We start from the raw sequence: 27,201 nt of genomic DNA, 5'->3' as shown, positions 1-27,201 counted from the left end.
TGAGCAGTGACCTTGCTCGGACGTATGGAAGGGGAACCCACCAATTGTAAGCCTGACTTGTAAACGGAGCACGAGAGAAGACGAGTGGAAGGGGCGTGGGGAAATGGAGAGCGCGCCGGAGTGGTCAGACTACAATAACGTAGACGCCGCCCCCACTCTCACACGCATTCGTGGGCCCAAAGCGCTATTTGACTATTTTGAGAGCGAGAGAGCGAGTCCGATGTATACAAAACGGACGAGACAGAGCGAGCGATCAATCAATTGCCATGGTCGGCATAGGTGGCGTAGAAGTACATATATATGTATGTAGTATGTTTGTAGCAATACCTGTTCCTACTCCTATAAACGGCGGAAGCCACGCGTGAGTCGAAATGTGTGCGAGTGTCATCCGCGAGACTAGGGAGCGTAGACTCGTATTCGGTGTAAAGGAGCCCTAGGAAAGGGGCAACTGAATTAAATATATTTGTTCACAGTAAATCACAGTAAAAATATGCTGTTTAAATGTTTTTGAATACATTATTTTAATGTATATGTATTTTTAGTTCTCTGTTTTCATTAACTTCTTTGCGTATTGTTAAGTATACATATGTATGTAAGCTTTGTGTATAGGCTGGTGAGTTGCGTAGATGCTCGAGAGAGGTCAGGACTAGAGAGGATAAAGTAAACAGAGATTCAGATAGACAGAGTGACAATTCAATTGATTAATTTAAAAATTAATTACCTTGATAATTCGTGAGAAAGGAATTAATGAAATATTTCAATTCAGAAGTCTACAAGTGCAGGTTTCTATAAAGAAGTTCGTATGTTGAGAGAATATAGGGAAGCACAAACATTTAATTGTTGATTCTCTATATTTTTAGGTTAGTGTGACACGTGGCAAGTATGTAAGAATTATTTATTGTGTAATTAATAATAAATCTCTATATTTTTAGACGAATCAACCTTGTGTTTTTGCTTACGAAGGAATCCGAACAATATTATAAATCAACAATTATCACGTTTGGCCAAGAAACGCGCACGAGAAAAGACGTCGAATACACAATATTATGGAGAGGTTAAAATTCCAGTTTGAAGTCGTTCCAGCGGAAGACCAAAAATCAAACGTTATAGCCATTACATCAATAACAAATGAAAAAGAAATAAAATTTCAGATCCCAAGTAACTTGTGGCCGCTAAAACATCATGCAGAGCTCACAGCTCTGCCCGAGTTTAAAAAAGTTATAACGACCCTCAAGAAGCGCGGACATACACGAAATGTATGGTTTAATTTAAGTGAAGAAGTATTAAGTAAATATAAAGACGAAAGCGGAAATATGGCAATAGGAGACTATCTATTAGAAGAAAGTCAAATATCCCAAAAACAACAAATCACGGCTCAAACAACAAAAATAGACGAAAACTTACTACGGATTTTGGAAAAGTTTTCTGAACATAAAGAGGATAATCAAACTCTGAAGAATCGAAACTTAAGTAAAATCTCCGAAAAATTTGTAATTGAGAAATTCAATGGTAAGAACGTTAGTGTAAATCTATGGTTATCGATATACGAGAGCGAATGTGACAGATTAAATATTACAAAAGACGTCGAAAAAATTGAAATTTTAAGATTGTTTCTAGAAGATAATTGCAGAGACTGGCATAGTTCTATGTTAATAAGAAATACACTAAATTCGGAATGGAAAATCTGGAGAGAAAATTTCTTAGGAACCTTTGCAGATAAAGGATGGTCACCGGTAATGCATGCGATAAATTACAGATTTCTGAATGGCTCACTTTTAGATTATGCTTTAAGAAAAGAACGTCTATTGTTAGAAACAAACAAAGAAATAGATAAAATAACTTTAATAAATCTGATTGCTGCAGGATTACCGGCGTTTGTGAGAGACAAAATCGATAGAGAAGATTTAGAAAACTCAGAAGACTTATTCAATGAATTAAGAAGATACGAGAAGACAACGAATAGAAGGATTATAGAGGATAACAAAGATGCAAGAAGAATTACAAAACCAGAAACAAGAAGTAGTGATAAAAAACCATGCAAGATCTGTGAAGAAAAAGGTAAGAATAACCGATACCACCCAGAAAATCTATGCTGGTACAAAGCAGAAAGAAATAGAACTCAAAATAGAAATATATCTACAAATTCAATATTAGAAGTTGAACTTAACACAGAGGATCAAAAAAACTGAATTTTCCGCCATTAATCAAAATTGACGTTCTATTAAACAACGCATTGAAAGTTAAAGCAATTTATGATCCTGGTTCAAATGTGACCGTGATAAATTCCAAATTAATAAAATTAAAAAACAGAGAAAAAGACCAACAAAGCAGCACGTTAAAATCGATTAATGGCAGGGGAAAAACTGATGGATTGATAACCCTAAAAGCAAGAATACTGGACGAAGAGAAAAATATAAATGTATTTATATTGGAAAGTAAAGATTTCGATAATGACATGATATTGGGTCTAGACACAATAAAGAATTTTGGATTGACCCATGATGAAAACTTAAATATAAAAAAGCTAAAAGAAAATATGAAAGAGAAAAAAAAAAAGAACAGGACACAGGAAAATTAATTCAAGAATATGAAGTAAATTTCAATGAAGGAATAGACACAAACCAATTTATCACTGACACGAAACACTTAGATCCAGATCAAAGAGAAGAAATAAACGACCTAATAAATGAATATAAACAGATTTTCGCCAAAGATAAATATGACGTAGGCAAAGTAAAAAATTATGAAGCATTCATTGACCTACAAACGGAGAAATATTGCTATAAAAGACCATACAGATGTTCAATCACAGATAGAATTGAGATAGAAAAACAGATCGCGGAACTATTAAAACATAATTTGATTGAGGAGTCATATAGTCCTTTTGCAGCACCAGTGACACTAGCCTTTAAAAGAGATGAAGGGAAAAGAAGTCGTTTATGTATAGACTTTAGAGAATTAAATAAGATAATAGTTCCTCAATCTCAACCATTTCCCTTGATAGAAGACCTGATGACTGAGACCGTTGACTGTAAATATTTTACAACTCTGGACATAAATTCAGCCTTTTGGTCCATACCTCTAAGAATTGGAGATAGACCAAAAACAGGATTTGTGACGCAAGAAGGACAGTATCAATGGACGTGTCTTCCTTTTGGCCTAAAGACGTCTCCAGCAATTTTTCAACGTATTTTAAAAGGTATTATAAAAAAATATGGTCTATCTGGATTTGCAGTAAACTATATCGATGACATATTAATTTTCTCAAGAACATTTGCTGAGCATATAGTACATATTAAAAGATTGCTAGACGCTATCAAAAAAGAAGGACTTAGACTAAAATTCACAAAGTGCAAATTTGCAGCGAATTCAGTGAAATACTTAGGACACGTAATAAAAGATAATACAATTACACCTCTAAAAGATAACTTAAAATCAATAAGAGAATTTCCAACTCCACAAAACAAAAAACACGTAAGACAGTTTTTAGGGAAAATTAATTTTCATGGAAAGTATATTCCAAATGTCACAATAATACTTGAGCCGCTACACAATCTACTCCGTAAAGATACAAAATTTTACTGGTCAAATGAATGCCAAGAAGCATTTGAAATAATCAAAAATCATCTTTGTTCTAGACCAAATCTTGCAATTTTTGACCCGAAATTACCGACAGTCATTTATACGGATGCCAGCATACACGGTTTAGGAGCGGTTTTAAAACAAACCCAATTAAATGGAGATCTGAAACCTGTAGCCTACTTTTCAAAAAAGCTAAATGAATCTCAAAAAAAGAAGAAAGCCATCTTTTTAGAATGCTTAGCCATAAAAGAAAGTCTGAAATTCTGGCAACATTGGTTACTGGGAAACTCCTTCACGGTATATACAGATCATAAACCGCTAGAAAAGTTAAATGTTAAAAATCGAACAGATGATGAATTAGGGGATATGACTCACTATCTGTCCCAATACAACTTTACAATAAAATACAATCCAGGAAAAACGAATATAGAAGCAGACTGCCTCAGCAGACATCCAGTTTTTGAAAATCACGAAAATAACGAAGATACCCTGAAGACTGTAAATATTATTAGTCTAGAAGATATAAAAAGTGATCAAGCACAAAACAAACAGTTAAGAGAGAATGCAAGATTTACTATGGAAGATGGGATCTACTACAAAGAAGATAAAAGAAAAAGAAAAAAAATAATACTAAGTGAAGAATATAGTAAAATTGTGCTGAAGAAAATTCACGAAAACTACTGCCACATAGGAATAAATCAGATGGAAGCTAAGGTAAAACCTTTTTACACGGCACAGAATATAATGAAAAACATCAAAATAATATGTAAAAACTGTGAAGTCTGCATAAAAAATAAAACAAGAGCAAACAGAAAATATGGTCTAATGTCACAATTAGGTCCAGCCGAGAAACCCTTCCAAATAATGTCTGTGGACACAGTTGGTGGATTTGGGGGTCGAAGATCAACGAAGAAATATCTACATCTATTAGTAGACCATTTTACGAGATTTACATACAGCTCATGCTCGAAAAATCAAAACGCTCAAGACTTCATAAAACTGATTGAGAAGGTTTCGAAAGATAACACGATTGAAATACTGCTCTCAGATCAATATCCGGCCTTAAATTCAAGCGAATTCAAAAATTATCTCGAAAATCGAAATATACAACTGGTTTTTACAGCCGTAGGTGCACCTTTCTCTAACGGCCTAAACGAAAGATTAAATCAGACGTTGGTGACTAGAATACGCTGTAAACTGAATGAGAAAGAAAAAAAATCAGCATGGTCCAAAATAGCAGAAGAATGTACAAAAAAATACAACGAAACAAATCACACAATTACAGGATTTTCACCAAAATACCTGCTAAGTGGAGAATCTACTGACTTGCTACCACCTGAATTAAAAGGGAAAAATAAAAATACAAGAAGTTTGGAACAAGATAGAAGAATAGCACTGCTCAAAACAAAAAAATCCCATGACTATAACAAGTCTATATTTGATAAAAACAGAACACAGTATAATTTCAAAAAAGGAGATTTAGTTTACGTGGTTAATGGAAATAAATTAAACAGGAAAAAAATGGATGAAATCAGGATAGGCCCCTTTGAAATATTGGAGAAAGTATCAAATTCAATTTATAAAATAAACACTGGTCATAAAAAAAGATCACTTGGTTTGTATCATATAACAAAGCTCACACCTGTGTCGACTGATGTATGGTAAAAATAACGCTAAATTTGCATCTTCGGATGAAAATTAAACGTCTTGTGGAGGGGAGATGTAAGCTTTGTGTATAGGCTGGTGAGTTGCGTAGATGCTCGAGAGAGGTCAGGACTAGAGAGGATAAAGTAAACAGAGATTCAGATAGACAGAGTGACAATTCAATTGATTAATTTAAAAATTAATTACCTTGATAATTCGTGAGAAAGGAATTAATGAAATATTTCAATTCAGAAGTCTACAAGTGCAGGTTTCTATAAAGAAGTTCGTATGTTGAGAGAATATAGGGAAGCACAAACATTTAATTGTTGATTCTCTATATTTTTAGGTTAGTGTGACACGTGGCAAGTATGTAAGAATTATTTATTATGTAATTAATAATAAATCTCTATATTTTTAGACGAATCAACCTTGTGTTTTTGCTTACGAAGGAATCCGAACAATATTATATGTATACAGGGTGTCCCAAAATTCATGAACTTTCCGGAAGGGGGTGGTTCCTGAGACCATTTCAAGCGACATTTTCCTTTGCAAAAATGTTATCCGCAGCTTTGTTTAGGAGTTATTAACGAAAAACACGGACCAATCAGAGCGCGACCTAGACCACCGACGAGATACTATTAAAGACTGCCAACCCCTGTGTTATTCAGGGGGACGGGTAACCGGGCGCGACGGGCGCGGGGATAACGTGAAAGTTACAGTGATCTGATATACCACATCGCTAAAAATTCGAAATAGTGCCACAATAATGCCAAAACATCGTCTGAAATATGGCGGAGAATGTAACATTTAATAATAATCGATATGGTTTCGTGATAATTCGCATTCTCACTGATACATCGCGACGAGAATCCCCTCAATGGTCTTCTTCACCGACAAAATGCCGTCGATGGCCTTTTGTTTCTCTGGATGGAGCCAGAATATATCCTAGAGGGCGTAAGAAATACCGACATATTCGAGAGACACCAACTCCCATAAGGCTGGCAGTCTTTAATAGTATCTCGTCGGTGCCTAGACGCAAGTTGCCACAGTCGGCCCGGCGCGCCAACTGTCTATTGGTCGACTGTGGCAACTCGCGTCTAGGTCGCGCTCTGATTGGTCCGTGTTTTTCGTTAATAACTCCTAAACAAAGCTGCGGATAACATTTTTGCAAAGGAAAATGGGATTTTCACGAATTTTGGGACACCCTGTATGTTTAAGTGTAAATATTTTTATGTATAATATATACTTTTTACATTTGGATTACTTTTCTCTTGAAATATGTATATGTTTTTAGCTGTGACATTAAAATAATTTACATCTAACGTGGCAAGTATTACCATTTTTGATCGTTTGTAACTCGTAAACCAATTAACCAATTTCAATGAAATTTTCAGAACGTATATAATTTATACGAGTTGACCAAACACATCTTTTAAAGTTTCGTTATTGGCCCAGCTAAAAAACTAGCAAAAATCAATGTTTACTATTTTTTTTAAATAGTTGAATCAGTTATGCTCGTTAGTGTACCTTTCTGTGGATATCAATTGAAAGACTTTTCTAAGTCAATGGTGGTAGCAAAAGATAAATGAACATGTATTTCTTCGTTCAATAACTTGAATAAGTCGAAGATGATGTTCTTAAATTTTTCTAATGACGTATAGCAACGCATAGCGAACTAAAAAATAAACCTACTGCCTATCAATCGTTAATCGCAATTAACAATTAATCTCCTCGTTTAGTCATTAAAAAATTGTGATTAACTATTAAATACTTATTAATCGTTAATTGCGATTAACGATTATTAATCGTCAATCGGATAATTGATTAATGATTAACTGCTGAAATTTCGAAATGGAATACGTAATCAGAATTGTATGAATACTGAAAAAATGTAAACTGAGTTTAGGTGTATTGTCACTTGGTCCATAATACAAATTCTGTTTACGTGCTTTTATGTTTTTTTTCGATGATTCCTTTTTTTAATCAACGATTGACGATTAAATCAATCGATGAATCAATCGCCGCTTTTTCGACGATTTCTTCATTTAATCAACGATTGACGATTAACTTCATCAATCGATTGAATCAATCGCCGATTTTTCGACGATTTCTTTTTTTAATCGTATGCCAGTCCTCAAACTTCATACGTATGCGAATCAGTTGGCGATATGTGGTCGCGGAAGCATAGTAGAACTGCGCGTCTGCCCGCAAGTGGAGTAGGTACGTATGCGGTCAGACAAGTGAAGCGAAGTGGTGTTTGTTCAGACAAGTAGAACAGTATGGAAAGTGTGTGGTCGAAATGAGATCCTGTATAGTCATAGGAGAACCTCTGTACTTGTACCAGCTCGTCCGACAAGTAATGCGCATTTCTTTTCACACTTGCGGAATGTAAAGTATAAAAATGCGATCACCACTATTCGTCCTCTATCATGCAGAGTGAGGAACCTTTGGTCAAATGTCTCACTTTCCCTTTATAATAGCAAAAAGAAAGGAAAACGTTATTTCATCCAAACAGACAGATATGGTGAGCAAGCAATTGTTCTCAAGGTCATGTCTTTCAAGATTTCAAGGACATTGATGTTTCATTACGCGAGAGTGCACATTTTTATATTAGATGGGCTGGAGAAACATTTCGTTGATTTTCATAATATTTGTCTTTTTGAGACAAGCAATATTTTTTTGGCAATCTAGAAACAAGTGACGTATTCGAGGTGATCAAGTTATGTTGTTCTTAATTAATACTATTATTTAAGAGAAAGTATTTCATCAACAGTGATGGCTTTAAGGTATCGAAAAGCATACAAGAAAGGTTTTTGATTTTCATAATATTTGTCTTTGTGAGCTAAACAATATTTTTAATATTTTCATCAACTAACAAAATACTGTATAACATTAATATACCCTAGCGTGATCTTATCAATCTGTGGTATATACGATGTAACCCAATAAACTGCATATTCGGTGCAACGTGCTATTTGCATTCAATCTTGGGGAAACCGTGACTGAAGCCACCGAAATGGTTTGTGCTGCTTATGGTTGAGGAACCGTGATAGCTTATTCCCTCGACACGACTCCATCTGATTACCATTTGTTCACGTTGCGTCAACATCAGCTGGCGTACAAATTGCCATACAGGTGGCGCAACGTTATTAACGATAATGCTGAATATTTCCACAATTGAGCTTCTATAATTAGTTTTCGGAATCAAAAGAAGATTCACATCTACAATTAATTAATCATTCTACGTTTCCACATTGTCAGGAAAATATGAATTTAATCAAATAAATGTTCCTTCCGTTCGAATAAAAATTAATAATCGATAAATAATTAATTCTTCGTCATGTGCAGTAAACAAACCATATAACAATATGTTGATAAAATTTGATTGAGTACAATTGTTTAAAAGTAACACCTTCATATCACAAGCTTCTTAGAAACATACGATAAGAAACGCTAAGTGATTATTGTACTAGCTGCGCGGATGTTTATGCAATATACAATTTTTGTAGACAAATTTTAAGAAAATGGTACCAAATAAAATCCAATTGTCACTGGTAATAACTAGACTGCTGATTTTTATGCAAAATAAAAATGTTTTGCATTGATTGCGGGAAGCAGGAGTAACGTAAAAATTGATTTCATCCCTTAACGGCTTTGTTACAATAAAAACAATGTTACAAGCATTCTTGAATTTTTTGAATCTTTCCCGTTTTACATCTCTCATCCAACCAATTTCTCCATAAATGCATAAAGATCCGCAGTCTAGTAACAACTCGATCGAAATTCTAGATACCCCAGCATTTTTTAAAATGTTTATAAACCACGTGTGCATAAAAATCTGCAGTCTGGTGATTATTTTTTTGATTGTTGTGTCAAAAGAACTCGTAGATTTGATTCTGCTAACAAAAGATAAATTCAAAATCACTGTCTAATGGAGATCTATGTCCTTGTTGATGTAAATTCAAAATCACTTTGTAATGGAGATCTATGTCCTCGTTTATATAAATTCAAAATCTCTGTGTAATGGAGATCTACGTCCTTGTTGATATATTTGAAGTTTATTCCGCGAAGATCTTGCAAAGCAGTATGCAAATTAGGGAACAAGACTTGGAAAATATAGTCACCGTTAGACACGGTAGCGTTTTGGTTACAAATTGTTGGAGAGATATGGTGGCAAACCTTCTAACGTCGTCTGTCCAAGAATAAACCAGAAATGAACGACTGTCCTACGTTTACCTTCACTTCCTGCTGGCCACAGGACCGTAAATCCGTCAGTATAACTTGTTCCGTGTCTGACTACACACCGATTGCACCACTTCCTGATTCCGCGACAGTAGGATATACAAAACATTACGGACTGCGACGTCCATAGTCTGAGCTAACTCTGCAGCTGCCTGCTCTTGATATTCGGAGAGGATTGCTTAAATGGATTGTTGAAATTAAGTTATACAGGGTGAGTCACCTAAGACAAGCCACCTGAATGAGTGCTACAATTTTTAAAATGAGAAATCTCAGGCAAAAGTTGCACGATTTCGAGGGGTCCATTACGTGGTGTGCATAACTTTTTCTCAGGTGAAGGGGCTTACATATTTTTGACTTAGGTACCACATATTTTTGCACTCCTACGTTTCTAGCCCTTCGCGAGGTAATTTCTACGATATAGTCATTCAAGGTTATTCAAGATCATCTAATTGTAAATCTAACGTCATAAACGCAAAAAAGGATGAAAAATATAAATTTATTGTGAATTCTTACATCATACATCCCTAGTAGCACAAAAATTTTTGATAAAAACATTTTTCTCAAATATTGGAAGAACATTTTTTAAGCCACACTTTTTCAAGTGTGGCTTTTTCAAGTTTGAATATTGTATATATATACAAGAAATTTCAATTGAATGTTTAGAAAATATAAGCTAAATATTCAGAGCATATAAATTAGATATTTAAAAAATATAAGGTAAATATTTAAAAAATGTGAAGCCAATATTTAAATAACATTCAATTAAATCTTCAAATTTAAGAAAAAGTTATAACAAAAATTAGAAACTATACATATATCATACTATACATATATCAGCTGTATATCAAAAATATTTTTTTCATAATATGAAATAGATATTATCTCTGTATATTAGGAAAAAATATTCTATTTCTAATATTACGTAAAGATTCATTTTATATTTAGAAAAAAATATTTTTCTCGTAACATGAAATAGATATTTCCTGCATATTTAAAAAAATAGTTGCTACTTAATGTAAAATAAATATTGTATGTATATTTGAATATTAAAAACAGATCGAATCTCTTTTTAATATTATATGAACATGTATAGAATATTTTGTGCTACTAGGGATTATACTTACATTACACTGAATACGAAACCACACAACTTTTGTTGCATTTCTTTCAAATCATCCAAGTTATTCAGGTGGCCAGTGTTAGGTGACTCACCCTGTACACAGGGTTAGCGGAAAAATAGTTAGCCGAATATCGAATAGCTTTCGGGGAACCTGGTGGATCTAATAATAAGTTGTTCCTCGAGAGTCGGAGTCTGATTAGGTTGGTAGGGAAACTCGTAGCCTCCGGTGACGTTTCTGGGAATATTGAAACTGCCGACGGCACCATCGAGACACCTAATTACAGCTATTTATGCGCGGCTGTGCTGCGCAACGCATAATCTCCGCGTGCATGGGAATCGAGACGTCGCACGACCGATTTGCATGCGTCCCGGTTCGGCTAACTTCGTCATGTTAACAGGTCGAGAACTACATAAGCGAGGTCAAGCTGAAGCAAGTCGAGATTTCCACGTACAAGAAGAGGTTGGCGGAGGCCGAGACGAGGCACCGGCAACAGCAGAACTTGTTCGAGTCCGTCCGCGCCGAGAGAAACTCCCTGCATAAAACCTTGATAGAAGCGTACGACAATATACAGGAGCTGAAGAACAAGCTCACTGTGTCCGGACATCAGACCGAACAGTTGAAAGAGGATATCGTAGCCAAGGAGGCTGGCCTGGTTAAGGAAGAGTTTCGTAAGCGGTTTACATTTTATTCCGAGCGGCCGAGCAGTTAATTCAAGTCGGACCCGAGTGAAAAATTATTATTTCAAATAGTAATTAGTAGACTGCGGATCTTTATGCAAAATACAGAATTGTCTGCATCGATTGCACGAAACAGAAACTGAATCGAATGTTATCTTTTCCCTTAATGATTAGAATAGAGTCATACAGAATCATAGATAGTCATACAGAAATATAGAATCATACAGTCAGCGGCAATATTAAGTGGACACTCTTAAAAATTGCATAACTTTTTAAAAATTGGTCGAAAGGACTTGAATTTTTTAAAGATGTTAGACCGACTAGTTCGCTGGAGAATAAAGTAAACAAAAATTTATTAAGATTGCAATTGGTAAGAATTATACAAAATTTTAAAAAATGATGTTTTGTCAACTTTTTTATTTGGGCCTGTAACGATAATTTACAAAATGCGTTTTATAGATTTCGGTAACTTACATGCATACTGGAAATTTCATCGAAATCGGTCAACATTGCAATGAGCTACATACGTTTAAAGATGAGAGCTAAAGAGTGAAAGTCGCAGATTTTCAGCCTTGCCAGGGCATTTCGCCCTTACGTGATCATCTTTAAACGTTTGTAGCTCATTGCAATGTTGCCCGATTTCGATGAAATTTTCAGTATGCATGTAAGTTACCGAAATCTATAAAACGCATTTTGTAAATTATCGTTACAGGCCCAGATAAAAAAGTTGACAAAACATCATTTTTTTAAATTTTGTATAATTCTTACCAATTGCAATCTTAATAAATTTTTGTTTACTTATTCTCTAGCGACCTAGCCGGTCTAACATCTTTAAAAAATTCAAGTCCTTTGGACCAATTTCTAAAAAGTTATGCGATTTTTAAGGGTGTCCACTTAATATTGCCGCTGACTGTATATCGACATCTTCAATTTTGATAATTTTTCAACAACTTCGAATTTCATCTACTCAATTTTGCTGTAGATGCATAAAGATCCGCAGTAATTAATAAATTCATGGCTAAGAAATTCGACTTTGTTTACATGAACCTAAACTTATTTAGTTCATGTTTACATGCCAATTCTCATTTTTGCTTCCCTATATCTACTGTCCAAATAATTATATTTTGGCCTTGTGTGGCCTTGGAAGTCATTGGGTTACATATGAGTGAATTATATTAATTTGCTGTATTATATTAATAATACATTAATAATACAGGGTGTATTACATTAATAATACGGGATGTCAATGTTTTATATGCACCTTATTTTTCGAGAAACGAAGGTGACCTTCAGTTTTCTAAATGGGATGCTACATATTTTCTAATAACGTACGAAAGCGTGAGCGTATGAAGACGAATTCACTCACATATAACATAATGACTTCCAAGGTCATGCAAGGTCAGAAATAAGAGAAACACTGTTATGTTTCCGTCGCTGTTGCATCGTCGCCGAGCGACAGTTCCAGTAGAGGTGCTGCATTCTTTACAGCGTCCTCTCTCACGCAATGCTTCGTTTTTCCCACTATAGTTCGTGGCAAGGTGGAGAAGGAGAAGGAGGGATTGAAAGTCGAACTGCAAGCTTCCCGCAAGGAGGTGTCCGATCTGAAGCACGAGATCGAGGAGATGAAGCAGGAGGAGAAGAGCCTGAGGCTGGTGATCCAGCGGGCGGAGGCGGATATTGGACGTCACATGAAGGACATCGAGAATATCATGAACGAGAGGGACATCCTCGGCACACAATTGGTCAGGCGGAACGATGAACTCAGCCTCCAGTATAGCAGGATCAAAGTGTTACACGGCACCCTGCAACGGGGCGAGGCGCAGTATAATCAAAGATTGGAGGACATCAGGCTGCTGAAGCTCGAGGTGAAGAATCTGAGGACCGAGAAGACGCTGCTGACCAAGAGCATTACGAACATGAGCGACCTGCGTCAGGAAGTCTTTCATTTGAACAGGGATCTGACCAGAGAGAGATTGAAGGTGATGGCGCTCGAGGAGGAGGTGCAGACGCCGTTGAACATTCACAGGTGGCGCAAGCTCGAGGTATCTTTTAAATCATTGGCCATGTGATAATTAGATTGCGGATTTCATACTACGGATATAGGAATATAGGAGGCAGGGTAGACGTTTGCACCCATTTGATTGGTGGTTTTTCTGCGCATACTCTCTACCGTCAAGTATGAAAAATGTTTACAGATTGCTTACATATATCTGACAAGTTGAAACTAGTAAAGTGATAGTTAACCCTTTGTCCTATAATAACGTATGACACTCGTGATATGAATTATGTTCCAAATATTATAGTGAACGTTGTTAAATAATTAAAAGTGAAGAAAATGAGAAGTTGTATAAATTTTCGATAACGGCAAATCTTCTACATTTTTTAATTTTATGCAATTAGTAGTTACATATTTCATGTTCTTATGTACAATTTCAAATAATTCATAAATCTGTAATCTGAACAAAATTCTAGAACGAGGGATTAAAGAAAACTAAAATTAGAGAATATAGAAAGGAAATTAAAACGTGCAACACGAATTAAAGAACATACTAATTCTACATAATTTGTTATTTATATTTTAAAATCATTATTTTTAGTAAATGAATAGGTGTTATATATTTAATAATTAATAAGGATATCATAAATGTCATTTTATGTAACTTATGTCAAGGTTATGGAACTGTATGTAACGCTGTGCCAATGCATGGCGCTGCATGCATAATGACGTATTGCGCTTGCGCCGGACACGGCCAATGAAAAGGGTGCAAACTTCTACCTCGTCCCCTCCTAAAAAGATTTCCACCCCGCAACGACATCCTCCATCCCTATATTCCTATATCCATGTTTCATACATTTGTAAGAAAAATGAATAGATAAATCCCAAAACTGTGAAGACACTAGGAGAATCCACGATTATTCTTCAACTGTTGTCTACTCGTTGAAATAATTGAAAGTCTATGTCTCACAGTGAGTTCAGAAAATTTATATTTTGCACAAAGATCCGCAGTCTATTTGTAACGATGAAATCGAGAAAAAATTATTCCCTATTTTATGAGTTTGATTGATTTCGAAGGGGGATTGTGTATCGTGTCATTTTTTACGACACCGTTGCTACATAAGAATAGCTGCGAATTCTTTGCAGGGATCCGATCCATCTACGTATGAGCTGCTGAAGAAGATTCAGATTCTACAGAAGCGTGTTATAAAAATGGCTTCCGAGTTGGTCGATAAGGAAAAGCAGATCAAGGACACCGAGAAGTTGTACATGAACCTTCGTGAAATTCTATCGAAGCATCCGGGACCTCAGGTGACGGTTTCCCTCAACGAAACTCAGAAAGCATTGCGCGCAAGGGGACAGAAGATGAAGGTAAATTCTGTAAAGGTTTCCCATTCTATCGTTAAACAACAGGCGTCTTTCTTCGTTGATCGACTTAACCCTCTCGGTACGAGCATTTATTGAAATTTAACGGCAATTTCGGTGAATAATTCTGTGTTAACAATTTGAGGTAATTCTTTCAGAGTTATTTTGCATAGTTGGAATTTCGTCGACCGCAACATATTAAATTAACGCGCGTTTGGCCCATTCTTAAAAAACTTATTCTGATTTGAAGGGAGGCCCTACATACTACTCCAGTCACGATAAATACCAATGAATATTCCATACAGCGAAAAGCTAAAACTTTTAAGGTCAAATCACATAAAATGTTAAATACCCTGTTCCAACATTCGGCTCGCATACCGCAAGGGTTAAGGGGTACACCACAATTTTAAAATTATTGGTAAAATTAAAAAGGTTTTTTCCGTAATTGTTCAACGAAATGAAAATATCGTTTTCGAGGATGTTTAGCAACACCTTGACTTTACTTTAAAATTACGAAATAGTCTATCATCTTGTTTGACGGGTCCACAAATATATGGAATATAAATATTTCGCTAAACATGATGAGGACAGCTGATCTTTATGCAGAATAAAAACTATCCACCTGAGTTGCAACAAATCGGACTGACATAAAAATTGATTTTCTCTCATTAAGAGAGAATGATATTAGTCCAGTCGCCAGGTACTTTTACCTGGAAAGTATTCCGAACTTAATGAAATTTTGGAACGTCATTTAGGGGTACTCTGGGGAGTCGAATCTGAGTTTTTTCGACCTCGAGGACCTAGTGCTAACTTGGGGATGGGGAAAAAACCGCGATTTTTGTTACCTGTTTTTGGTATTTCGGCTATAACTCAAAAACTATGGGTCCTGCGAACTTTTCCTTTCATTTTTGAAAAGAGCATTAAATTTCCTTCAAATTTCACTGATCCAACATATTTTTTGACACAATAGGTATCCAGAGACAGGTGTTCAAAATTAGGAAATGTTTCTCAAAATGACATTTTGAGCCACACATTGTGCCATTTAGCAGAAAATTGCAAGTTTTTGGCTCGTAATTTTAATTTTTCAACACATCTACGTATAATCTATATACTATGTATACCCCTGACATTGTAAGGCTCAAAATGTCATTTTGAGAAACATTTCCTAATTTTGAACACCTGTCTCTCGGTACCTATTGGGTAAAAAAATACGTTGGACGAGTGAAATTTGAAGGAAATTTAATGCTCTTTTCAAAAATCAAAGGAAAAGTTCGTAGGACCCATAGTTTTTGAGTTATACGCGAAATACCAAAAGCAGGTAACAAAAATCGAGGTTTTTTCCCCATCTCCAAGTTAGCACTGGGTCCTCGAGATCGAAAAAACTCAGATTCGACTCCCCAGAGTACCCCCAAATGACGTGCCAAAATTTCATTAAGTTCGGAATACTTTCCAGGTAGACGCCCTTTTTCGACCTGCTGCGGCGACTGGACTATATGTTCAATAGGTTGAAAATAATATAAAAGTATTTTTAGATTCATCTAATGTCTTTAATGTTCTAAATTAATTTTAATAAATGCATAAAATCCGTTGTCTACTGACAGGCCAAGATAATTCCATGTTACCGAAAAAAATTCTTTCATTTCACCAATAATTTGAAACTTCCATGGCGGCGTACGCCGGCCCTAGGCGCTAACTAACTGACCGAAGTGTTCTCACGTGTGGAGTACCTTAAACATTCACGATGACATCAGCCGGTAGTGTGTGCCTGTATTTTAACGGTAGCAAATGCCGGATAGCACGCGAGTTCAATGATTCAAGGGGTGATTTCTCAGTGCCTGCTGGCGGAGGTGAGCATGTACGAGGTCCAAATCGGCGAGTACCAGGTCGGGTTGGACAGGATGAGCGGGGAGATGACCGAGTTGAAGAGGAAGTACTATACTCAGAAGAGGCTCTTGCAAAAGTCGAGAGGATCGAAGCCCAAAACCCCTGGCGAGCCTCTGCTTCCGGTGATGAGGCAATCATCTTCCGCGAGACAGTTCTGCGGGGGTGGCTTCAAAATGGCGGTTCCAACCCCTAGGAACTGCATCACCGCGGACACCGGTGTCTGCAGATAAGCCCGCCCAAGGGCTTCTCCGTGGTGAAAAAAAAAGAAAACGATCCACCCCGTTCTATTTGCAGAGCCAACGATACGACCGCGTAATGAAAATATAACGGCGTGCTTCCGCTGGATTTCTCCATGTGTGTATTCGTCGTCGACGAACCACTGTTTTCGCGATGTCGTTTTTTCTTCCCCCCGGTGTTTGTAATGTCTGTCAATATTTGCGACCCGAGGATAGCTCGCTCCGACGACGCGAACGCGCGCCGCGCTGATTCGCGGATAAGGTCTGGTTAATTTGTTTATCCGTTTTCGACGACTTGGTTTCTCGGAGGCTCGCTTAAAATCGGGGCTTGAAGCAGTTCCTAACTGTTTAAAATTGTTCTACACGGTCATCCCTTCAAATCGAACTACTTCATTTCTGTTACCACTAAAGGTAGAGAAAAATGGCAACCATAGATTTGAATAGTTGCGAGGCGTGCATCTGGTGACAATAATGACGATAAGCTACATCATTTCTGCGTTTGTTGAAATTCATTCAATGTAATCTTGGAAACTTTTTCTTATCGTCAACAGGAACTATTTTAATTCGTCACGTTTTCGACCAAAGTTAGTTGTAACGGAAATAATTTAGATGTTCGATTTAAACTGAACATCCCGTATGAACCTACTGATTAAAACTGTTACGAAGAAGTTGTATCCCATTCGAGGGAGCTCGAGGAAGATACCTATGGTTTTCTATGACATGTACAACAAATTTAATATATAATGTCTCTAACAAATTAACAGACTTTATTTGTTACTTACATCATGTACTTTAGCATGTATACTATTGTAAAAATAATTATTTAAATAAAAATAAATTTTTTAAAAATACCACGTTTTTAAAATGGACTAAAAAGTATAAAATAATTTTTCCTAGCCCCGTACAGATTCCTAACCACGTACAGATAATCCTGAAAATTTGTGATTGTGAATTTTTAACATCTACGCAAATACTTGTAAGATTTAAAACGAAAAACGTGGGGCGCAAGATAATAGTAAGGAGTGTAGAGAGTAGAAGCCGTTGAGAAATCTCACACAACAGTTCATATCATTTGCGAAGCAATAAAATTTTTAGTAATTTAGGTGAACTATTCATGCATCAATTATCTATTGCATGCGCCCCACGTTTTTCGTTTTAAATCTTACAAGTATTTGCGTAGATGTTAAAAATTCACAATCACAAATTTTCAGGATTATCTGTACGTGGTTAGGAATCTGTACGGGGCTAGGAAAAATTATTTTATACTTTTTAGTCCATTTTAAAAACGTGGTATTTTTAAAAAATTTATTTTTATTTAAATAATTATTTTCTGCTTTTTAGTCTTGTATGTGTGAAATTTTACAATCGATTTTGAACATTTTTATGAGATTATAACAGAGACATGTAGTAAATTTCAGACGGTATTGCGACGCGTCATATCGAAAACGAACGCCGTGGTAAAATGTCAAAGATAAAGGTTCGACCGAAAATCTCGGTGTAACCATAGACATACGGGTGTCCCAAAACCCCTTCGACTCCGGGAAATGGGAGGTTCCTTAGGTCATTTGAAGCAACATTTTCCTTTGCACCAATGTCAGCCGGGGCTTTGTTTAGGAGTTATTAACGAAAAACACGGACCAATCAGAGCGCGATCTAGACGCGCGATGGCACGTTCAGCCCGGCGCGCCGGGAGACGAGCGTGGTGTAACGCCGCGATGCCGTAACGAACAAGAGTTTCTCGAGATTATGTGAATCCTCCCCGATTTGGATGAGCTTTGGATATGTTGTCAAGACCATGATTCTAAATAACATTTCCCTTTACAGTTTTTGTCAGCCGGCTTTAGTTTACGACATACATAATTGTAAAAACTTGTAATTGTAAATCGATCGATGTACTATCTTTTACCCGATTTGGATGAGCTTTGGATATGTTGTCAAGACCATGATTCTGAACAACATTACCCTTTACAGTTTTTGTCGGTCGGAAGAACTTTACTTGTCAATTCATATGGGTGGATCTCTTTACCCGACTTACGGCAACGTTACCCGAACGAGGGAAGAAGCAGAAACTGATTGTATTAAAAACTCACTTATTCAGCCGTAAATCCATTTGCTGCTTCGAAATGTGTGTGGCTGGGTCACTCGGTGACGAACTGCACAGATGTCTTCAGGTATACGACAGTACCGAAAGCTAAGGGACGTACGGCCGGGTCGACGAAGTGCACAGCCGGTGGTAGAAGGCCTAAAGGATGCGCGGTCAAGTCGACGATCCAGAATTTCACTTTCATTTTCGAATCGATAAATAATTCGTATGTTTATTTCACACAGATGCCTTGAAATTTTTCCACACTCACAATCACTGTTCACATTTGTCAACACATAGTTATGCACTAATAATAATTTCTTAAACTAATTAAACGATTATTTAATCTAATCACTAGACTGCGGATCTTTATGTAAAATGAAAGTTGGCTGCCGCTATTACAAGGGACAGGAGCCAGACAGATATTTGATTGTGATCATTTTAAGAAGTTGAAAATAATACATTGGTGTTTTGAAATTATTTTAATCTCTCTAGTGTCTTAACATGCACCTACTCATGTTTGCTACAAATGCATGAAATCCGCAGTCTAGTGATTGCATTACCTGATTGTTGTAATTTGTGCAGCAGGACAAGGGATATGGCAATTATTATTAGTGCATAACTATGCGTTGACAAATGTGAACAGTGATTGTGAGTGTGGAAAAATTTCAAGGCATCTGTGTGAAATAAACATACGAATTATTTATCGAATCGAAAGTGAAAGTGAAATTCGTCGACTTGACCGCGCATCCCTTAGGCCTTCTACCACCGGCTGTGCAGTTCGTCGACCTGGCCGTACGTCCCTTAGCTTTCGGTACTGTCGTATACCTGAAGACATCTGTACAGTTCGTCACCGAGTGACCCAGTGACACACATTTCGAAGCAGCAAATGGATTTACGGCTGAATAAGTGAGTTTTCAATACAATCAGTTTCTGCTTCTTCTCTCGTTCGGGTAACGTTGCCGTAAGTCGGGTAAAAAGATCCACCCATATGAATTGACAAGTAAAGTTCTTCCGCGACCGTCAAAAAGTCTAAAGGAACTGTTGCGCAGAATCATGGTCTTGACAACATATCCAAAGCTCATCCAAATCGGGTAGAAGATAGTACAATCGATCGATTTACAATTACAAGTTTTTGCATTTATCGCGTAAACTAAAGCCGGCCGACAAAAACTGTAAAGGGTAATGTTGTTCAGAATCATGGTCTTGACAACATATCCAAGGCTCATCGAAATCGGAGAGGAGATAGTTCAGATAGTACATCGATCGATTTACAATTACAAGTTACTTATCGCGTAAACTAAAGCCTGCCGACAAAAACTGTAAAGGGAAATGTTGTTCAGAATCATGGTCTTGACAACATATCCAAAGCTCATCCAAATCGGGGAGGATTCACATAATCTCGAGAAACTCTTGTTCGTTACGGCATCGTGGCGTTACACCACGCTCGTCTCCCGGCGCGCCGGGCTGAACGTGCCATCGCGCGTCTAGATCGCGCTCTGATTGGTCCGTGTTTTTCGTTAATAACTCCTAAACAAAGCCCCGGCTGACATTGGTGCAAAGGAAAATGTTGCTTCAAATGACCTAAGGAACCTCCCATTTCCCGGAGTCGAAGGGGTTTTGGGACACCCTGTATAGAGATAGACTGCGCCGTCTTATGGGCGAGTTGAAGCCCACAATGGCGGCGCGCGGTACAAAGAGTGAGAGAGAGAGCATTAGCCGGGGTCCATAGCGCTCTCTTTCTATATGATGTGTCGACACATCAATTAGAAAGAGAGCGCTATGGACCCCGGCTAATGCTCTCTCTCTCTCGCACGCCGCCATTGTGGGCTTCAGCGCTTCGTTCAGGCCGCGCAGTCTATCTCTATATGTCTATGGGTGTAACTGTCCCTTCGATTGGTAAACAAACATTATAGTATAATAATACGTAGTAACTTTGTAAAGACCGCACGGAGCTCAAACGCACACTGACACACACGGACGCACACTGAGCTCCTTCGGTGCGAATCGGGTCAGTGGAGTGGGGATGAGTTAGAGAGGGAACGGGTAGTGGAGTAGGGAGCGCTGTCACGTGGCGTGGCGGTCGCTGAACGCGATGACGTAGGTTTCGCGGGGGGGTGAACAGGTAAATATTTAATTGTTATATCTCCGAAACGGATAGACTTTTTAAAAATTTTTTTTTTGAATAATGCATTGTCATCCAGTTCTGAGCCATGTAACCGATTTCAAGTCTCTAGCTCATCAGGAAGTTAGTTTAAAATCAATTGCAAAATTTGCCACCGAACAAACAGACAAACAGACAAACAGACAGACAGACAAACAGACAAACAAACAAGAAAGCGAGCTAATAAAAACGTGGTAATAACAATTTTTACACACGATCTGGCTCTTACCCATACGTATTGGGATGAGAAGATGCGCCTATACATTTTCAGTATAAAGAAACATTAATAGATTTTGCAAGCATTTGCACTTGTAGATTGAAGATCATTTTATAATCTTTTTTAGTAATATAAATAATATTACCCCCTCAAATAATATTAGATACATTTTGCACATTAATTTAATTATATTTCTAAATTCTATATAAAATATCTATAAATAATATTACTCCCTCAAATAATATTAGATACATAAATTTTCACATTATAATTTAATAATATTTCTAAATTCTATATAAAATTTCTACAAATAATATTACCCCCTCAAATAATATTGGATACATAAATTTTCACATTAATTTAATGATATTTCTAAATTCTATATATAAATTTCTATAAATAATATCATATTACCCCCTCAAATAATATTAGACACGTCAATTTTCATATTGATATTTAAATAATATTAAATTTTATATAAAATTAATGAATTAACCCTCAAATTATTGATTTTTTATAAAACTTTTATATAAAATTAATTTTTCATAATTTTTTAACCTCAAAAAAGCTTCCTCGTTGTTTTATTATTTACACCAAACAAGTTATTATTATTACTTTAAAAGACAGTTTTTACCCGAGTAAAAATCCCTTATTTTTCAGTTTCATTAAATAAATATGACTGCGGATCTTCATGCATTTATGGCTTCTAAAAATTTTCAACAAATGCTAGAATATGAAGTTCTGCAGAATTTAATACGATTTTTATTTACTTCAGATCTATGTATAAAGTATAAAGGCTGCTACCATTGAACTTAAGATTTTATTTGTTCCCACTTTCTTGAAATTTGCCTGCAAAAATTAAAAATTGCGTGAACATCCGCAGTCTAATCGTCACGCACTCATGTTCCATTTTCTGATGTAGGTTCGACACTATTGACGTATAAACACATTTCATGCTCGTTTAAATGAATAATGAAACTTCTGTTCTGGATGATTACCATACTTGTGGAAGATACATCGCTTTTACACGTCACGCAATTTCATATGCAATTTCCTCGACATTTACATAAATCCTTGATGCCAAGGAATCAAGGATTTTCGTGTAAAAATGTGCAAATCGAAATGAATATGGAGAGTGATGGACGTTCTTAGGAACGCCGGGGGGTTAAGAGTTTGGCAAGGATCTGAGACATCACCTGAGAACTTCATGAATTTCACGAGCGGAATACATTAGACCTTTCATTTGTTTAATGGAACCGAGCAATGCGTATGTGTCAGCAGGCCGCAGTTTCGTCGACAGGGCGCGACTCTACCAGAATAAATTAGTTTAGATTCCTTTCATTACTTCGAGCATTTTGTGCTTTAAGTTTTGTTCAAGATTCGAATTGTGAATTTGCCGCTCGGTACGCATACCGTCGAGCCCCGTTCGCTCTGCTCTTTTTTGAACCCTGTTTAGAGTCGCGTAGCGATCATGCGTAACCGTAGCGCGAGGCTACGGTGTGTTTGTCAGCTCCCATCACCGGCAAATCTCTACGATTCGAATCTTGAACCGTCGCACAGTGGGCTGGATCGAGAAATTTAGTGACATTTCACGAAAGAGTCGACTTTCTCATATCGATTTCTAATAAATTCGTATTGCTTCCTAAATGTCCATCAACATCGAAGCGGAAAATATTAATGTTCGTTCACAAAAACTGTAGTTAATATAAATTGACAAAGATAGACATTTGGGATGTCTATCTATTATATAGAATAGACATGATTTTAAAACGATTAAATTGAAAAATTATTTATAATTATTATAAATTATTATAAAAAATATCTTTTGACACGCTTGTGAGACGTTTTTACCTCCTCAGTACATTTTGTATGCGTTGATTATAAAAAGATTTCTTGAATTTATATTTTACGTATTCTATAAAACATTACATGTATGAAATGTAAATATAAAATACATATTTAGTAAGTAAAAAATAGTTTGGAAGATTATACTTCAACAATTTTATTTTAATACAAAAATTCAATGAAAATTAATTAACAATTATTGTTTAACAAAATAGAAAAAATTTTATTTGTTTACAGTTAAAATTCACTATTTTTTTAATGAATTTTAGTGCAAATTTCATCCCGATATCTCTTATGGTTCAAGAGTTATAACAAGATGTCACTAAATTTCTCGATCCAGCCCACTGTGCGTCGTCTTCCCGGATCATGCGATCGATCCGGAACCAATCGCGTGCGACCCCGTCTGCCGTTTCGGCGAATATTTAAAGGCCCTCCCTTAGCGGAGCGAGTCTCTTCCGATCAGTTCTGCGAGTTAATACAATCTCTCTTCGATTCTCAGTTCTTCGAATCACGCTTCACGTTCTATCTAGTGGTTTGTTCGCGATACTTACCTTTTCGTATCTTTACTATTAATTTGCACTCCGGTTATAATTAGTTTAAGTCGGTGTGAATCACATTTTCTATTATCGCGACTCGTGCGTCTGCCCCGCGGCAAGATTTCCCACCTACGCGCTGAAGATCTTCTGTTCGCGGCGGCCCTCGTTAAAGGGAAGCTCAAGATTTCCGTCGCGCTGAAAAAGGGCAGAGTTTCGCACGATCAAGATCTCCGTAACTCGATCCATCGACTTATGTATTAGATTGCATCCGAAAAGTGACAATAAATTGCAATTGTGACCTTCAATTGGAACATCTCTCTCTCCCTCATTCGCACGATTCCCTCATTGCCTTCCTCGCGCGCTCACTTCTGAGCGGTTCCAGCGTCAGGCGCCTCCGACCGTCGATCGACGCCGAACAAGTGTCGTTCCGTGAAAATCGTGGCGGAAGAAAAATTAATCACTTTTCTCCTCTTCTATCGGCAATGCTAATACCCTATTATAGTCTTACGCATCAAGAGGTCAAGTTTCACGACGATGCGGTTGATTTTCGTACGATCGTTCGAGGAGCAAGTGCTCCCCGAACGAACATTTACGATGATAATATCTCTTCTGGTTCATAAGTACATCCAAAAAACGCGAACTCATTCAGTGGTCGGAACTCGAGCTTCGGAATGTTACGGACGGTGATGAATCATGGCCGAGACCCTGTGGATTCCTGGCACGTTCTCGCTGCATAACCGAGCGGAAACGATCGCCAACACGGCAGGCAACTCTCGCGTTTCCCAAGAATTTCTATTTCATAAACCGCGGAGAATTTGTTTGATCGCGTTCGCGATATGTAAGCGCACACCTTCTCCTCCCCGCCGCGCGAAAATCTATCCCGCACGCGACCCACCTTTTTGCGCGGTTTTACAGGCAGTGGGATCGAACGAGAGCGGTCCGCGATAATCCGGGAAGCTCGGCGAATTAAACGCCTAACGCCACTTAAGCTATTTGGGATATTATTCCGGAAAGGCACCGGTGGCCGATCGATATGACATTTGCCACATGTCGCAAACAGAAAAAAATTAAACCGACTTCGAAAAAACGCACTAAAAAAAATATATAAAAAACTTTTTAAAAACCACGCTTATATTAAATTGCACTAAAAAGGAGAAAATAATTTTTTTAGATATTAGCGACAATATAAATAAAAGCGTGGAGCGCCAACGAAGATTGCGTCAATATATTTTAGCGCTCCACGCTTTTATTTATATTGTCGCTAATACCTAAAAAAATTATTTTCTCCTTTTTTGTGCAATTTAATATAAGCGTGGTTTTTAAAAAGTTTTTATATATATTTTTTTATTTCCTACTTTTTAGTCTTTACATATCTTGTAATCGGTTTTAATTACCATTTCAACCTGTAAATTCAACCATCTTTTGTAAAAGGAAAAATATTGTGTCATGGCGGCTGCAAATCGAAATTTCCATTCTGTAGGATCAATAGTTCAGGAGTTATTGCAGTGTTTTTGACAGGTAAGGGCGCCGCCATATTGGTTTGTAGTGACGACCGCGAGCCGCTTACCGAGCAGAATCGCCGGTCCTCGTCGCCCTCCACCCCGACCTAATCCTAACCAACTCGGTAAATAAGTAAACTGAGCTCCTTCGTTGCGAAGTGGGCCAGTGGAATGGGGATGAGTCGGAGTGGGAACACATAGTGGAGTAGGGAGCGCTGGCGCGCGGAGTGGGGATCGCTGACCGCGATGACGTACTACCAAGCGTCACGCAGCGAGGTGTGACGGTTAATATTAACATTTTTTTTCTCCTAGACGCACAGTTTTTTTAAAGAATTTGTTTTTTAATATTGCATTGTCACCCAGTTCTGAGCTATGTTTAAAGGTTCAAGTCTCTAGCTCATCGGGAAGTGGTTTAAAATTCGATTTCAAGATTTGACGCATACAACAACGACAACCGGCAAGCTAATATAAGCGTGGTAAAAAATTCACTAAAAAGTATAATATGAAATAATTTCCATTTAATTTATGTGAATACACACGAATTTAAAATTTAAATACAATACAATCTTGTCGGAGGCGGCGCAAAATAGAAAATTTTTGACACTGGAAATTACGAAAATCCTTGAATTCTTCTACATGCTTTCACATATTAATGTATCTTTTTTCCCATCTGCTGATTTCCAAGTCCACCATATTCCAATGAAGTCATAATCAGCAACATCTGTCATTTGGAAAATTTTCATTTTTGCGAATTGAGTAACCTCCTCCTTTTTCGAACTCGGTTAAATAGTTATTGAGATGTAAGCTGTTAAAGTTCTTGCAAAATTTGATTCTGTAGAATCATACGTATAGACAAAAGCCTACTGCTACAGTCCACACGACCGTGTCGATGAGACACAACATGATCGTGTGAGTGTCTTGAAACGAGTGATGCCATATGAGGGGAGTCACGCTGAAATGATGTACCCCCTCTCTGATGACGGGGACTGAGTGGGGCGAATGGGAGACACGTTGCACATGCGCGATGGGGATCTTGAGTGGGGCGAATGGGAGCCACGTTGCGCGTGCGCAATGGGAACACAACGATGAAACGATGAAATGACATACATAATTGACATATCGCAAGTTTTAGGTTATTGCCGCGTATCGTACCCATGGTGCATTATACAGGTGTGCCGACTTAGCATCTCTGTAATGCTGAAATTTGGAGGCAAATAAGTCGTAATTCTCTGGCCGCCGCCAGACGTCGCATGGTTCCAGGTACCGTACGTGTGCGAATGAGTGTGATTGTGTGTATTCAGCAGCGCAATCTCATTCGCACATGTACAGTACCTGGGACCATGCGCCGTCTGGCGGCGGCCAGAGAATTACGACTCATCTGCCTCAGTTTTTTGAGGGAAGTCGGCACACCTGTATAATGCACCGTGATCGTACCTATCATGTACTTATACTTAATGAAATGAATCGTTCCACATAGAGATTATAAACATTGTTTATTATAAATAAAATGAATTTCAGTCGTGAACTGAAGTATGAATGCTTATTACAAGGTATATTGAACAAAATGTTGAAATCTGTAGTATTGAGTTACATTCCAGTAGAATCATAAATGTCATAAAATTAAATCATAATATATTTTAACACTTTTAAGGAATGGACATAGCAAGATTAGCCGCACACCCTTCCGCAGATGAAAGAGAAAAGTTGAAAAAATTAAATGTCCTTTAATTTTGGTGCGCCGTTAGCGATTTAAAAGATACATTAGGTAAAATTTATTGTACGATGAAGTAGCGAAACTCGCATTTATATGCCTGTCACTGCCGCATTCAAATGCAGATGTGGAAAGATATTTTTCCATGATAACAGACATAAAAAGTATAAAAAGAAACAGGTTACAAACACACATGGTATGCGCTCTTACACGTATTAAATTATATTTACGCTCAAAGAACATTGATGCTGCCAACTTCGAAATATCGGACCAAATGTTACAATATTTTAATTACGAAATAAGAAATACGACTGGAATTAAGTGGAGTCTTGCTCCCTGATGAAAGTGAGAATAGCAGCAGTGACGTCAGTGGCAGTGATGTATGTTAAATATATTAGT

At 37.1% G+C, this 27,201-nt stretch overlaps 2 protein-coding genes across 3 annotated transcripts in view; one reads left to right on the top strand and one right to left on the bottom strand.

Moving 5' to 3' along the window:
• LOC143211118 (acyl-CoA Delta-9 desaturase-like) overlaps positions 1 to 27,201 on the bottom strand; it is a 285,417-nt gene that overhangs the window by 183,364 nt on the left and 74,852 nt on the right. The window lies entirely within an intron of this gene.
• Positions 10,527 to 18,257, top strand: LOC143211119 (cilia- and flagella-associated protein 58-like). 2 transcript variants are annotated; one of them, XM_076428578.1, is made up of 4 exons: positions 10,527 to 11,257; positions 12,794 to 13,308; positions 14,409 to 14,633; positions 16,460 to 18,257. In XM_076428578.1, exons 2-4 carry the CDS (start codon positions 12,889 to 12,891, stop codon positions 16,739 to 16,741), a joined length of 927 nt encoding a protein of 308 aa, XP_076284693.1. In that variant the 5' UTR covers positions 10,527 to 11,257; positions 12,794 to 12,888; the 3' UTR covers positions 16,742 to 18,257. The 2 variants fall into 2 exon arrangements, with proteins under 2 accessions (XP_076284693.1, XP_076284694.1); XM_076428579.1 differs by lacking the exon at positions 10,527 to 11,257 and having other exon boundaries at positions 12,094 to 13,308.

The sequence above is a fragment of the Lasioglossum baleicum genome, chromosome 8 (assembly GCF_051020765.1).
Source record: "Lasioglossum baleicum chromosome 8, iyLasBale1, whole genome shotgun sequence".
Classification (NCBI taxonomy): domain Eukaryota; kingdom Metazoa; phylum Arthropoda; class Insecta; order Hymenoptera; family Halictidae; genus Lasioglossum; species Lasioglossum baleicum.
Note: the sequence above shows the minus strand (reverse complement) of the source record. Positions and strands in the feature narration are given on the sequence as shown.